A 16,369-nucleotide genomic window follows, 5' to 3' on the forward strand; every position below is an offset into this window, starting at 1 on the left:
TACCAGGTTACTGAAGGCTGTTTTACAGCTGTATCCTACCAGGTTACTGAAGGCTGTGTAACAGCTGTATCCTACCAGGTTACTGAAGGCTGTGTAACAGCTGTATCCTACCAGGTTACTGAAGGCTGTGTAACAGCTGTATCCTACCAGGTTACTGAAGGCTGTGTAACAGCTGCTTCCTACCACCTATAAGAAGACAACTCATACACACAGTACAGTCGGTTGACATGTGGTTAATTCATATCCAGGACAATCACAATTATATTGTCCTCAACACTTTACATATTGCACTGAGTTGTGGAGGAGGAAGTGAATAGTTCATGCGCATTAGCACTCTGATTGCCCTGGTCTTTCAACCAGAATGGGAAAATAGAACGAGTCCCAAATGACACCCTATGGGCCCTGGTGAAAATAAGTGTTTTGTTTTTTTTTAAACAGGGAAGAGGATTCCATTTGGGACTCAGGCACAAAATAAAATATTGCTAATAAAATGGCAGAACGACAAGGATAAATGCAGAGTTGGTATTCATTTCTCGTAGATAATTACTCTCACATTGTTCAGCAGACATTTAATCACAGGCTTGAATCTTAGCTAAATCTTGAATGATTATATTGCTGGCAGACTAAGATCATAGCAATTGCTGGTATTTGGTGTTTTACATTCAAGCAGGTGTCCATGTGAATAGAGGACAGGAGAGCAGCTGCACGGCTGTATAAGAGCTACTTGAAAATGTGCTTACTGTACACACACATGCAGACACACACAAACACAGACACACACACACACACGCAGACGCACACACACACATGCAGACACACACAAACACAGACACGCAGACGCACACACACACGCAGACAAACACACGCAGACAGACACACGCAGACAGACACACGCAGACAGACACACGCAGACAGACACACACACACACACACACACACACACACACACACACACACACACACACACACACACACAGACACACACAAACACACACAGCTGCAGACACACACACACACACGCAGACACACACAGACACAGACACAGCTGCAGACAAACACACACACACACACACTCACACACACACATCCAGACGCACACAAACACACACACACAGCTGCAGACAAACACACACACAGACACAGACAGCAGAGCCTTGCACACACTATCTAACCCTCGTCCATCTTACGAATCCACCAGCTTCCCTTAACGACATTACAGGGAACATATATATGACAAAATATAGAAAACCCCGACATGAAGTGTATTTGTTATTTCCTACAGTCAAATGACCACGTGGCCTCATGGGTGGAACATTTTTCATAATTTCATCATTAATAAATCCAGTGTTTCTGTTTCATAATTGTAACAAAGCACCATAAACAAATTTGACTGAACACTTGGATAAAAATAAATAACGTAAACTAACGAAAACGTAACCAAATTATTATTGTTGATACACAGTGCCTTGCGAAAGTATTCGGCCCCCTTGAACTTTGCGACCTTTTGCCACATTTCAGGCTTCAAACATAAAGATATAAAACTGTATTTTTTTTGTGAAGAATCAACAACAAGTGGGACACAATCATGAAGTGGAATGACATTTATTGGATATTTCAAACTTTGTTAACAAATCAAAAACTGAAAAATTGGCCGTGCAAAATTATTCAGCCCCCTTTCAGTATAGTGCACTACTAAATTTAGACCAGAGCCCTATGGAACCCTATTCCCTATATATAGTGCACGGATTTGGATACTTTAGACCAGAGCCCTATGGAACCCTATTCCCTATATATAGTGCCAAGACTGACACACCAAACTTTAGACCAGAGCCCTATGGAACCCTATTCCCTATATATAGTGCACTACTTTAGACCAGAGCCCTATGGAACCCTATTCCCAATGATCCAAAACATATAGTGCACTACAGGTTTAGACCAGAGCCCTATGGAACCCTATTCCCTATATATAGTGCACTACTTTAGACCAGAGCCCTATGGAACCCTATTCTGAATAATTTGCACGCCCAATTTTATATAGTGCACTACTTTAGACCAGAGCCCTATGGAACCCTATTCCTTTATGTTTATATAGTGCACTACTTTAGACCAGAGCCCTATGGAACCCTATTCCTATATAGTGCACTACTTTAGACCAGAGCCCTATGGAACCCTATTCCCTATATATAGTGCACTACTTTAGACCAGAGCCCTATGGAACCCTATTCCCTATATAGTGCACTACTTTAGACCAGAGCCCTATGGAACCCTATTCCCTATATATAGTGCACTACTTTAGACCAGAGCCCTATGGAACCCTATTCCCTATATATAGTGCACTACTTTAGACCAGGGCCCTGTGGAACCCTATTCCCTATATATAGTGCACTACTTTAGACCAGAGTCCTATGGAACCCTATTCCCTATATAGTGCACTACTTTAGACCAGGGCCCTATAAAGGGAATAGGGTGCCATTTGAGATGTAAACTATAATGTTCAATCCAATGTGACCGGATCTGAAGAATCCATTTTAATCCATCATCACCACGAGGCGTTAGAGCCTCTACGCTCTAACCACTAGGCTACCCTGCCACCTCTACACTCTAACCACTAGTCTACCCTGCCACCCTATGGAACCCTATTCTAACCACTAGGCTACCCCTGCCTTTAGACCAGAACCTCTACACTCTAACCACTAGGCTGGAACCCCTGCCACCTCTACACTCTAACCACTAGGCTACCTGCCTCCTCTACACTCTAACCACTAGGCTACCCTGCCTCCTCTACACTCTAACCACTAGGCTACCTGCCGCCTCTACACTCTAACCACTAGGCTACCCTGCCACCTCTACACTCTAACCACTAGGCTACCTGCTGCCTCTACACTCTAACCACTAGGCTACCCTGCCACCTCTACACTCTAACCACTAGGCTACCTGCCTGCCTCTACACTCTAACCACTAGGCTACCTGCCTCCTCTACACTCTAACCACTAGGCTACCTGCCGCCTCTACACTCTAACCACTAGTCTACCTGCCTCCTCTACACTCTAACCACTAGGCTACCCTGCTGCCTCTACACTCTAACCACTAGGCTACCCTGCCACCTCTACACTCTAACCACTAGGCTACCTGCTGCCTCTACACTCTAACCACTAGGCTACCCTGCCACCTCTACACTCTAACCACTAGGCTACCTGCCTCCTCTACACTCTAACCACTAGGCTACCCTGCCTCCTCTACACTCTAACCACTAGGCTACCTGCCGCCTCTACACTCTAACCACTAGACTACCTGCCTCCTCTACACTCTAACCACTAGGCTACCTGCTGCCTCTACACTCTAACCACTAGGCTACCTGCCACCTCTACACTCTAACCACTAGGCTACCTGCTGCCTCTACACTCTAACCACTAGGCTACCTGCCGCCTCTACACTCTAACCACTAGGCTACCTGCCTCCTCTACACTCTAACCACTAGGCTACCTGCTGCCTCTACACTCTAACCACTAGGCTACCTGCCTCCTCTACACTCTAACCACTAGGCTACCTGCTGCCTCTACACTCTAACCACTAGTCTACCTGCTGCCTCTACACTCTAACCACTAGGCTACCTGCCTCCTCTACACTCTAACCACTAGACTACCTGCCACCTCTACACTCTAACCACTAGGCTACCTGCTGCACTCTACACTCTAACCACTAGGCTACCTGCCGCCTCTACGCTCTAACCACTAGGCTACCTGCCGCCTCTACGCTCTAACCACTAGGCTACCTGCCGCCTCTACGCTCTAACCACTAGGCTACCTGCCGCCTCTACGCTCTAACCACCAGGCTACCTGCCGCCTCTACGCTCTAACCACCAGGCTACCTGCCGCCTCTACACTCTAACCACTAGGCTACCTGCCACCTCTACACTCTAACCACTAGGCTACCTGCCACCTCTACACTCTAACCACTAGGCTACCTGCCTCCTCTACACTCTAACCACTAGGCTACCTGCCGCCTCTACACTCTAACCACTAGGCTACCTGCCACCTCTACACTCTAACCACTAGGCTATATATTGTATAGTACAGTTTCTATCCATCAATAGAAATATCTATATCTATGTAGTCACAAAGCTATGGTGTGGTGAGCGATCCTTGGCTTGCTATTCACTGACAACTGCTACTCTTTGACAGAAAATACCAACAGTAAACGAATACGAATAGCTCTGTCTCAGACCTACACTTCTGCTTTTGAATGGGCGTTCTATCTCTCCGGATTTCTACTGCAAATGTTGAAATAAACGAGTAGGGAAAGGTAAACGGGGATATCTAGTCAACTGAAAAGTGTCTTCCGCATATAACCCAACCCCTCTGAATCAGAGAGGTGCGGGGGGGCGCCCTGTAGAACAGTAGGTTAACTCCCTTGTATCAAGGTTAACAGAAAAACACTGAGATAAGAAAAGGATTAGTAGAATATGTCCGAGGCTGGAACTTCCAGGCCAAGATCTGGCATGTACTTCCCTCACTTTATCTACTTTCTTCCTAAACCCCCCCCACCCACCCCCATCTCTATCAGCCTCAACTAGCAGGACAGGGAGAGCAGAGCACAGCAGAAGAGAGGCAACAAGCCCTCGTCAGAAGCCAAACGGAGCACGTTGGGCCCCAGCCACTGAAGCCTGTAGGGGGCCCAGCCACTGCAAGCTGTTTTTCTGAAACACAACACAACTTTTGGCCTGTACTAAATCCCTCTGCCACTCCAGGGATCCACTCTGGCATAAACAGGCTGTCTGGTAGCACGGCAGCTCATTCTGGATTCTAGCAATGTGCTTAATCAAGCGTTCAGGTTCATACAGACAGACCCAAATAGCTGGAAGGGGGAAGTAGAGATATTTCTGTCCATAAAATAGAGCTCCTGTGGGTCTCAGAGTGAAGAGTATGTCAACTTTTGAAAAGTCCAACAGCCCAACTCGTCAGACCACTATTTAGTTTATTTTATTATGATGGTACAATCTACTTAAAGCGTTGACATTTTACATGGTAAATGATACACATGATATGCATGCGTTAATTGAAAAGCATTCCAGGTGACTACCTCGTGAAACTGGTTGAGAGAATGACAAGAGTGTGCATCCAGTCAAAAGTTGATTACATTGAAGAATCTCAAATATTAAATATATTTGTATTTGTTTAACACCTTTTTTGGTTACTACACGATTCCATATGTGTTATTTTATTTAAAATATTTGATGTCTTCACTAATTATTCTACCGTGTAGAAAATAGTAAAAAAATCAAGAAAAACCCTGAAAAAAAAGCCCTTAGTGTCCAAATGTTTGACTGGTACTGTACACATTATATATCTTGAATGATAAAATGCATGTACTCACTCTTGACAGAACTACTTCCAAGGAGATGTTCTGTGGAGGGCCACTCGGTACTGTAGAGGAGAAACAGAGAAACACGTGAGTCTTCAAATACAAAACAGCTTTACCGCATGTGTAACAGATCAGTTCAGACCTATTACAGTCCTATCGTGATGAAGTAGACCAACAGGAGGAGCACTGAACACTTCATTAACATACATCTGTCATTCCACTGTAGAGCACTGAACACTTCATTAACATAAATCTGTCATTCCACTGTAGAGCACTGAACACTTCATTAACATAAATCTGTCATTCCACTGTAGAGCACTGAACACTTCATTAACATACATCTGTCATTCCACTGTAGAGCTCTGAACACTTCATTAACATAAATCTGTCATTCCACTGTAGAGCACTGAACACTTCATTAACATAAATCTGTCATTCCACTGTAGAGCACTGAACACTTCATTAACATAAATCTGTCATTCCACTATAGAGCACTGAACACTTCATTAACATAAATCTGTCATTCCACTGTAGAGCACTGAACACTTCATTAACATAAATCTGTCATTCCACTGTAGAGCACTGAACACTTCATTAACATAAATCTGTCATTCCACTGTAGAGCACTGAACACTTCATTAACATAAATCTGTCATTCCACTGTAGAGCACTGAACACTTCATTAACATAAATCTGTCATTCCACTGTAGAGCACTGAACACTTCATTAACATAAATATGTCATTCCACTGTAGAGCTCTGAACACTTCATTAACATAAATCTGTCATTCCACTGTAGAGCACTGAACACTTCATTAACATAAATCTGTCATTCCACTGTAGAGCACTAAACACTTCATTAACATAAATCTGTCATTCCACTATAGAGCACTGAACACTTCATTAACATAAATCTGTCATTCCACTGTAGAGCTCTGAACACTTCATTAACATAAATCTGTCATTCCACTGTAGAGCACTAAACACTTCATTAACATAAATCTGTCATTCCACTATAGAGCACTGAACACTTCATTAACATAAATCTGTCATTCCACTGTAGAGCACTGAACACTTCATTAACATAAATCTGTCATTCCACTATAGAGCACTGAACACTTCATTAACATAAATCTGTCATTCCACTATAGAGCACTGAACACTTCATTAACATAAATCTGTCATTCCACTGTAGAGCTCTGAACACTTCATTAACAGAAATCTGTCATTCCACTGTAGAGCACTGAACACTGTACTATACTGTACTATACTGTACTGTACTATACTGTACTATACTATACTGTACTATACTGTACTGTACTATACTGTACTGTACTGTACTATACTATACTGTACTAAACTGTACAGTACTATACTGTACTATACTGTACTGTACTAAACTGTACTATACTGTACTGTACTATACTGTACTATACTGTACTATACTGTAGTGTAATGTACTATACTGTACTGTACTATACTGTACTGTACTATACTGTACTATACTGTACTGTACTTCACTATACTATACTGTACTGTACTGTACTAAACTGTACTATACTGTACTGTACTTTACTATACTATACTGTACTGTACTAAACTGTACTATACTGTACTGTACTAAACTGTACTATACTGTACTGTACTTTACTATACTATACTGTACTATACTGTACTATACTATACTGTACTGTACTATACTATACTGTACTGTACGGTACTATACTGTAGTATACTGTACTAAACTGTACTATACTGTACTGTACTAAACTGTACTATACTGTACTGTACTTTACTATACTGTACTATACTATACTGTACTATACTACACTGTACTGTACTATACTATACTGTACTATACTGTAATGTACTGTACTATACTATACTGTACTATACTGTACTATACTGTACTATACTGTACTATACTGTACTATACTGTACTATACTGTACTAAACTGTACTATACTGTACTATACTGTACTGTACTTTACTATACTATACTGCACTGTACTATACTGTACTATACTGTACTATACTGTACTGTACTATACTGTACTATACTATACTGTACTATACTGTACTGTACTGTACTATACTGTACTGTACTATACTGCACTGTACTATACTATACTGTACTATACTATACTATACTATACTGTACTATACTATACTGTACTATACTGTACTATACTATACTGTACTGTACTATACTATACTGTGCTGTACTATACTATACTGTACTATACTGTACTGTACCATACTGCACTATACTATACTGTACTATACTATACTGTACTATACTATATGGTACTATACTGTACTATACTGTACTGTTCTATACTGTACTGTACTTTACTATACTATACTGTACTATGATGTACTGTACTATACTGTACTGCACTGTAGTATACTGTACTATACTGTACTATACTATACTGTACTATATTGTACTATATTGTACTTTACTATACTGTACTATATGGTACTATGCTAAACTATACTATACTGTACTGTACTGTACTATACTGTACAATACTGTACTATACTATATCATACTATACTATACTGTACTGTACTATGCCATACTATACGATACTATACTGTACTGTACTATACTGTACTATACTATACTGTACTATACTGTGCTGTACTATACCGTACTATACTATACTGTACTATAATATACTATACCGTACTATACTATACTCTATTGTACTATACAATACTGTACCGTACTATACTATACTGTACTGTACTATACTGTACTATGCTATACTGTATGTACTGTACTGTACTATACTGTACTATAATGTACAGTACTGTACTATACTGTACTATACTGTAATATACTGTACTGTACTATACTGTACTGTACTATACTGTACTGTACTATACTGCACTATACTATACTATACTGTACTGTACTATATTGTACTATACTGTACTGTACTATACTGTACTATCCTGTACTGTACTTTACTATACTATACTGTACTGTACTATACAGTACTATACTGTACTGCACTGTACTATACTGTACTGTACTTTACTATACTATACTGTACTATACCGTACAATACTGTACTGTACTGTACTGTACTGTACTGTACTGTGCCATACCATACCATACTATACTATACTGTACTGTACTGTACTGTACTGTACAATACTATACTATACTATACTATACTATACTATACTATACCAGAAGGTCACCTGTGTCTAGCTGAATGCTTATTGTGTATCACACTGAGCTTTGTAGATACTGATTTCAACGGTAGTTCAAAGTTCACCGGGAAAAGTCAATACTGTAGTACACAGAAAAAAGGACATTTCTATTTGTACATATACAGTACATTTATTAAGCAATGTGTTACACCTACACAGAACATTCACATTTCCATTTTTAAATACAGTTGATGTCGGGGATTTACATACACAGGTTGGAGTCATTAAAACTCGTTTTTCAACCACTCCACACATTTCTTGTTAAAAAACTGTACCTTTGGCAAGTCGGTTAGAACAATCTACTTTATGCAATTGTTTACAGATTATTTCACTTATAATTCAGTGTATCACAATTCCAGTGGGTCAGAAGTTTACACACACTAAGTTGACTGTGCCTTTAAACAGCTTGGAAACATCCAGAAAATGATGTCATGGCTTTAGAAGCTTCTGATGGGCTAATTGACATAATTTGAGTCAATTGGAGGTGTACCTGAGGATGTATTTCAAGGCCTACCTTCAAACTCAGTGCCTCTTTGCTTGACATCATGGGAAAATCCAAATAAATCAGCCAAGACCTCAGAAAAAAATTGTAGACCTCCACAAGTCTGGTTAATCCTTGGGAGCAATTTCCAAACACCTGAAGGTACCATGTTCATCTGTACAAACAATAGTACGCAAGTATTAAAACCATGGGACCACGCAGCCGTCATACCACTCAGCAAGAAGACCAGTTCTGTCTCCTAGAGATGAACGTACCTTGGTGTGAAAAGTGCAAATCAATCCCAGAACAACAGCAAAGGACCTTGTGAAGATGCTGGAGGAAACAGGTACAGAAGTATCTCTATCCACAGTAAAACGAGTCCTATATCGACATAACCAGAAAGTCCGCTCAGCAAGGAAGAAGCCACTGCTCCAAAACCGCCATTAAAAAGCCAGACTACGGTTTGCAACTGCACATGGGTACAAAGATTGTACTTTTTGGAGACATGTCCTCTGGTCTGAAATAGAACTGTTTGGCCAAAATGACCATTGTTATGTTCAGAGGAAAAGGGGGGGCTTGCAAGCCGAAGAACACCATCCCAACCGTGAAGCACGGGGGTGGCAGCATCATGTTGTGGGGGTGCCTTGCTGCAGGAGGGACTGGTGCATTTCACAAAATAGATGGCATTATGAGGCCGGAAAATTATGCGGATATATTGAAGCAACATCTCAAGACATCAGTCAGGAAGTTACAGCTTGGTCGCAAATGGGTCTTCCAAATGGACAATGACACCAAGCATACTTCCAAAGTTGTGGCAAAATGGCTTAAGGACAACAAAGTCAAGGTATTGGAGTGGCCATCACAAAGCCCTGACCTCAATCCCATAGAAAATGTGTGGGTAGAACTGAAAAAGCGTGTGCGAGCAAGGAGGCCTTCATACCTGACACAGTTACACCAGCTCTGCCAGGAGGAATGGGCCAAAATTCACCCGACTTATTGTGGGAAGCTTGTGGAAGGCTACCCAAAACGTTTGACCCAAGTTAAACTATTTAAAGGCAATGCTACCAGATACTAATTGAGTATGTACAATTCTGACCCACTGGGAATGTGATGAAAGAAATAAAAGGTGAAATATATTATTCTCTCTACTATTATTCTGACATTTCACATTCTTAAAATAAAGTGGTGATCCTAACTGACCTTAGGGAATTTTTACTCGGATTAAATGTCAGGAATTGTGAAAAACTGAGTTTAAATGTACTTGGCTAAGGGGTATGGTAACTTCCGACTTCAACTGTATTTCTGACATACAAATTTGCCACAAAATGACATACAAAAAAAAGCAACACTGAAAAAACACTTCATTGTATCTCCGTCGACAAAAGTCTCCAATAACACCAGAAAAAGTCGCTAGATTTGTCGTTAGTCGCTACAAGTTCCCATCTTCTTGCTGTTCCTGTTGCTCTTGTCTTGCCAGAGATTACCATCAATATCACATGTAATGTTTTTCCTTGAGATGCACTGAGCTGAAAAAATCTCCTTATGTGGCGCGACCATCCCCTGCAATGATCGCCTGTGATGTCCTCACAAAACAGCATCTAACAGAGACATCTGATCTTGTGCCCGATAGTCATATACCATCTAACAGAGACATCTGATCTTGTGCCCGATAGTCATATACCATCTAACAGAGACATCTGATCTTGTGCCCGATAGTCATATACCATCTAACAGAGACATCTGATCTTGTGCCCGATAGTCATATACCATCTAACAGAGACATCTGACCTTGTGCCCGATAGTCATATACCATCTAACAGAGACATCTGACCTTGTGCCCGATAGTCATATACCATCTAACAGAGACATCTGATCTTGTGCCCGATAGTCATATACCATCTAACAGAGACATCTGATCTTGTGCCCGATAGTCATATACCATCTAACAGAGACATCTGATCTTGTGCCCGATAGTCATATACCATCTAACAGAGACATCTGATCTTGTGCCCGATAGTCATATACCATCTAACAGAGACATCTGACCTTGTGCCCGATAGTCATATACCATCTAACAGAGACATCTGATCTTGTGCCCGATAGTCATATACCATCTAACAGAGACATCTGACCTTGTGCCCGATAGTCATATACCATCTAACAGAGACATCTGACCTTGTGCCCGATAGTCATATACCATCTAACAGAGACATCTGACCTTGTGCCCGATAGTCATATACCATCTAACAGAGACATCTGATCTTGTGCCCGATAGTCATATACCATCTAACAGAGACATCTGATCTTGTGCCCGATAGTCATATACCATCTAACAGAGACATCTGATCTTGTGCCCGATAGTCATATACCATCTAACAGAGACATCTGATCTTGTGCCCGATAGTCATATACTTTCCACCTCCATGCTGAACAAAACCTGTTCTATCGGATTCAGAAACGGGGGAGGATGGTGGAAGGAACTCCATTATTATCCGTGCATGGGCAGCAAACCATCTCCCTCACAATGTTGGTTCGGTGGAAGCTGACATTATCCCACACAATTACATAATCTGGTCTAACTAAACCTCTTTGGTGTTCTGGTGTTAGGTCTCTGTACAGTGTATTCAGGAAGGCCAGGAGAAGCTGGGTGTTATAGGGCCCAATGTGTGGAATATGTGTGCTTACACCATTTCTCAGAAATGGCAGTATTGCCCCTACGTTGGCCTGGTGTGTCAATCGTGCCTCGGCGTCCAATGAGATTGCGGCCACGTCTACTACCTTTGGATTGAACCCAGCCTCGTCCACAAAAACAAGAGTGTGGGTCATTTCACGTCCGTCCAGCTCCATTATTCTCTATATAGTAACACAGAAACAATATGTAATGTTAGTGTTGTATATTCTACAATCAGACAGTTTAGTAAACTAGAAATATTTCTATTCTTATGGGTATCTAGAACTTCAAGAAGTATATACAGGCATCATTGAAGTACATTAAAAGTCCCTGTACAATATACCATGTGCACACCAATGGTTTACCTGGACGTACTGGTAAAGGCCAGCATCCCGGAGTCGCCTTTTCACTGTTGACGTTGAGACTGGTGTTTTGCGGGTACTATTTAATGAAGCTGCCAGTTGAGAACTTGTGAGGCATCTGTTTCTCAAACTAGATACTCTAATGTACTTGTCCTCTTGCTCAGTTGTGCACCGGGGCCTCACACTCCTCTTTCTATTCTGGTTAGAGCCAGTTTGCTCTGTTCTGTGAAGGGAGTAGTACACAGCGTTGTACGAGATCTTCAGTTTCTTGGCAATTTATCGCATGGAATAGCCTTCATTTATCAGAACAAGAATAGACTGACGAGTTTCAGAAGAAAGGTCTTTGTTTATGGTCATTTTGAGCCTGTAATCAAACCCACGAATGCCGATGCATGAAAAGTTAAAATTAGGACAAATTAGGCACATCTGGGCAGTCTTGACCATTTTGAACAGAAATGCAATGGTTAATTAAATCAGTCTAAAACGTTGCACATACACTGCTGCCATCTAGTGACCAAAATCTAAATTGCACCTGGGCTGGAATAATACATTATGGCATTTCTTGTGCATTTCAAAGATGATTGTATCAAAAAAAAAAAAGAACATTTGTTTTTTTCTTTGTATTATCTTTTACCAGATCTAATGGGTTATATTCTACTACATTCCTTTCACATTTCCACAAACTCCCAAGTGTTTCCTTTTAAATGGTACTACTGCATGTCCTTGCTTCAGGTCCTGAGCTACAGGCTGTTACAATTGGGTGTCATTTTAGGCGAAAATTGAAAAAATCCTTAAGAGGTTTAAAAAGAGGTTTTTAAAAAAAATAATAATCATTGTTCAAAAATTGAGCCAAAGCGATTGAGAAAAACTGTAAATAAAATAAGTCTGTTATTCCACTGTAGAGCACTGAACATGAATCATCAAATTGATCCCCATTTAAGTAATTGAAGTACATATCCTGTGGAAAAGGTAAACGGTTGAATCAGTCAGAGGAAGGAAGGATGGAAGGAAGGAAGGATGGAAGGAAGGAAGGAAGGATGAATGGAAGGAAGGAAGGAAGGAAGGAAGGAAGGAAGGTCGGAAGGAAGGAAGGAAGGAAGGAAGGAAGGAAGGAAGGAAGGAAGGAAGGAAGGAAGGAAGGAAGGAAGGAAGGAAGCAGAGCTGTGCTTTCTTTGACTAGGTACGGATGAAGTGGCTGTGTTCCAAGTTGCACTACTTTTGACCAGGGCCCATATGCCTGTATTCAAAAGTAGTGCACTATAGTGGGAAAAAGGATTTGGGACAAATCCCTAGTCAGATATCATTGAGAACAAAGGAAATGGTGGCATTAAAGAGACTCCACCAGCCTTATCTATGACAGGTTCTTTCCAGCCCGGCCAATGGGCATGCAGGATGGAAACGACCCCTTTAGAATCTTTAGAATGACCTGATTAAGTAACATGAATGACGTGTAACAAGACTGACCTTTTTATAGAACTCATCCATCATGACAGCATTCTATACACTCAGAGGAAGAGGCCACTGGAGACCACCATACTTTAAACAGCTATTATAATAGAGGGGGGTCATGAAAATAACTGCCATCACCTGCTATGGGGGGAGGGGGGTTACGACAAGAAACACATATATTTTGAAACTGCTTCTGGTTTTGTGAATCGTGGCGATGTTAAAGGGACAGTATGATATTCGGTGAAGGAAGTTGTCGTACCCATAGTCGTTGCAGTCATTGCGCTAACGCTAGTTAGCATTGGCTCGCAAAACTGTCTCTGACTTCATTCATACTGTCATGACTCTCCTGTGACGATCTGAAGGATTAGTGTCACAGTGGGTCCGTCTCTACAGCGTGCTCTGTCTCGTAGAAGGGGAGAGCGGGAAGTCATCTGTTTTATGACGGTCGTAAATATCGAAACTCCTTTCCCCACTCTGCCAAGATGAACGTTGAGATTCCCGTTGTCACCACATTGCACGGTAACGGTAACTTGAACGTCACAACGTTTTTCTAACGTAACAATATGTCTGTGTTCCAACCAGTTGGAATGGTCCTTTTAAATAATAATCATGTCCAACATTTACTGCATGGTGATATCATTAAAGATGTTATAACGGAAACATTGTAACTTTAAGAGCTTTCACAATGTATCAGATATACATCTAAATGTTGTGGAATGTATATGATTAAATATGAAACTATTTGTGAGAAGATGTAATGTGATGTTGTCCTTCTAAACAAGATATAACACTTTTACTAGTCAGTGGACGAGCCCCGTGAGCCCAGACATTACATCAGGCGTCATGGAACCGCATTCCAAGGAGATGGCTCCTGACAAAATGTTCATTAGATCAGAAAACATGAAGCGTTAGCTACGTTGGCAACTCTCAAAGGTCAAAAACGCAGAGACTTGAGATCATACTTTGAAATGGCTGGAACTCAAAATTTCAAAAGAGAAGAAGTACTACTCGATGACAAAGGGACCCAGGGTAATGGTGGGTGCCTTGAATGGTTAAGAAATCTGCAAACTAGAGTGAATTATTCAGGCTGCAGCTGTTTAAATACGTTAGTCTGTTAAAGAACATTTACGAACAGTACTCTGAAGCATCCATTATAACAACTACAACCACGAAAGACCTTGGGACTTCTGGGGAACGTAACCAGAGACTCTCTGATGATAGCAGACGAACCCGGCGATCGCAGAGAGCGACAACAAAGACTACACTCATAAAGATGCAAAATGCTATTTCTTTTCAAAGGAGCGGCTGTTCACGTAAAAATGATTAGCATTTAACGAGTGCAGTTATCTACTGTATCACAGTGAAATCTCTCTGAGTTTCCCGCTCTTGAACAGTCCCCGCCCCTTTCCTTTGTCTACCAAGCAGTCATATCGGCTTAGCCAACTAGGGACTTTTCTATCATGTCAGTAAACAATGTATGACCTATAGTGTGTGTGTGTGTTTATGTAATTCTGTGATATATTTAAGTTAGTTAGTACATACATAATTAAGCCAATTTGTATATCACTGATTCATGATCTATGTGATAGGGTGCAGATATCCAAGGGTTTGTGACATTCAGAATATGACTGATGCGGTAATAATACATCAACAAGTGACTGTAATCGATAAGATATGAACATATCGAAAGAGTTAATTCGTGAAATAAATACGCTTTAAACATTTTCACGTGGTGCCCCGACTTTCTATTTAATTAAAGTAAACATGATTAGTTTAATCGCATTACTAAACTACACGTAGAGAATTGATTTGATAATATAAAGTCTTCACATTTAACGATATTCAACGCTATGACAATACTGTCCTCAGAGACATTCAACCGTTATCCACGAGTTCATCTGACTGATTAACCTCTTGATCCTACCTGGCACGCAGGCGTCCCATCTAGACATCTGGAAATGCAAATGCGCTACGCTAAATGCTAATAGTATTAGTTAAAACTCAAACGTTCATTAAAATACACATGCGAGAATGTACCTATAAACAAGAAGTACTATTTACCATTTCAAGTGTAAAGTATTTTAACCCAGTTATTATTTTTTATTGTTATCAGTGACAGCTAGATCAAATATACTATTCAGCTCATACAATTGACTGGAGAGGTGTAGTGAGCCTGGTTCTGGCAGTACACAGTCCACAGGTGGTGTTGGGTACTATGGAGGTTGGTGTCATGGCATGTGTGAGGCCAGCCGGGGTACGTTGGGACCGAACTACCAGAATGGCTTTGGGCCGTGGTGGACGAGTGACTGGCGTGTGGACTGGCGGCATGTAGGAGGCGAAAGGTCATTAATTACCTTGGAGAGAGAAAGGAGAAGCCAGCCGGCAGTAAATAGAGAAAGAGAAGTGGCTGCAGCCGGCCCGGTGGATTCATTACGACAGCATTAATTAAGTAGGAGGTGGAAAAAGGCAGCTCTTGGGGCTCATTTGAAACATTCAGCAAGCCACAGCTAATGGGATCTGACTGTAGATACTTGACTGCAGCCCTCTTAACCCTCTCAGCTCTGGAATGAAGGTAATACGATGAGACAATCAGGACCTATAAGAGAGTCCTGGGGACCGGGAGGAGCTGAGAAGAGCTGGGAGGGATTAAGACGGACTGGAAGAAGCAGGGAGGGGCTGAGAGGAGCTGGGAGAGGCTGAGAGAAGCTGGGAGAGGCTGAGAGAAGCTGAGAGAGGATGAGAGAAGCTGAAAGAGGCTGAGAGGAGCTGGGAGAGACTGAGAGGAGCTGAGAGAGACTGAGAGGAGCTGAAAGAGGCT

The 16,369-nt window shown here is 41.3% G+C and overlaps 1 protein-coding gene across 1 annotated transcript in view; it reads right to left on the reverse strand.

The window, feature by feature from the left end:
• The window catches only part of dcc (DCC netrin 1 receptor), a 681,343-nt gene that overhangs the window by 204,426 nt on the left and 460,548 nt on the right, over positions 1 to 16,369 (reverse strand). The window contains exon 12 of the mRNA XM_052458625.1: positions 5,374 to 5,423. Coding sequence (XP_052314585.1) covers positions 5,374 to 5,423 — 50 coding nt within the window. The remainder of the gene's footprint in view (positions 1 to 5,373; positions 5,424 to 16,369) is intronic.

This window comes from Oncorhynchus keta, chromosome 12 (assembly GCF_023373465.1).
Source record: "Oncorhynchus keta strain PuntledgeMale-10-30-2019 chromosome 12, Oket_V2, whole genome shotgun sequence".
NCBI lineage: Eukaryota > Metazoa > Chordata > Actinopteri > Salmoniformes > Salmonidae > Oncorhynchus > Oncorhynchus keta.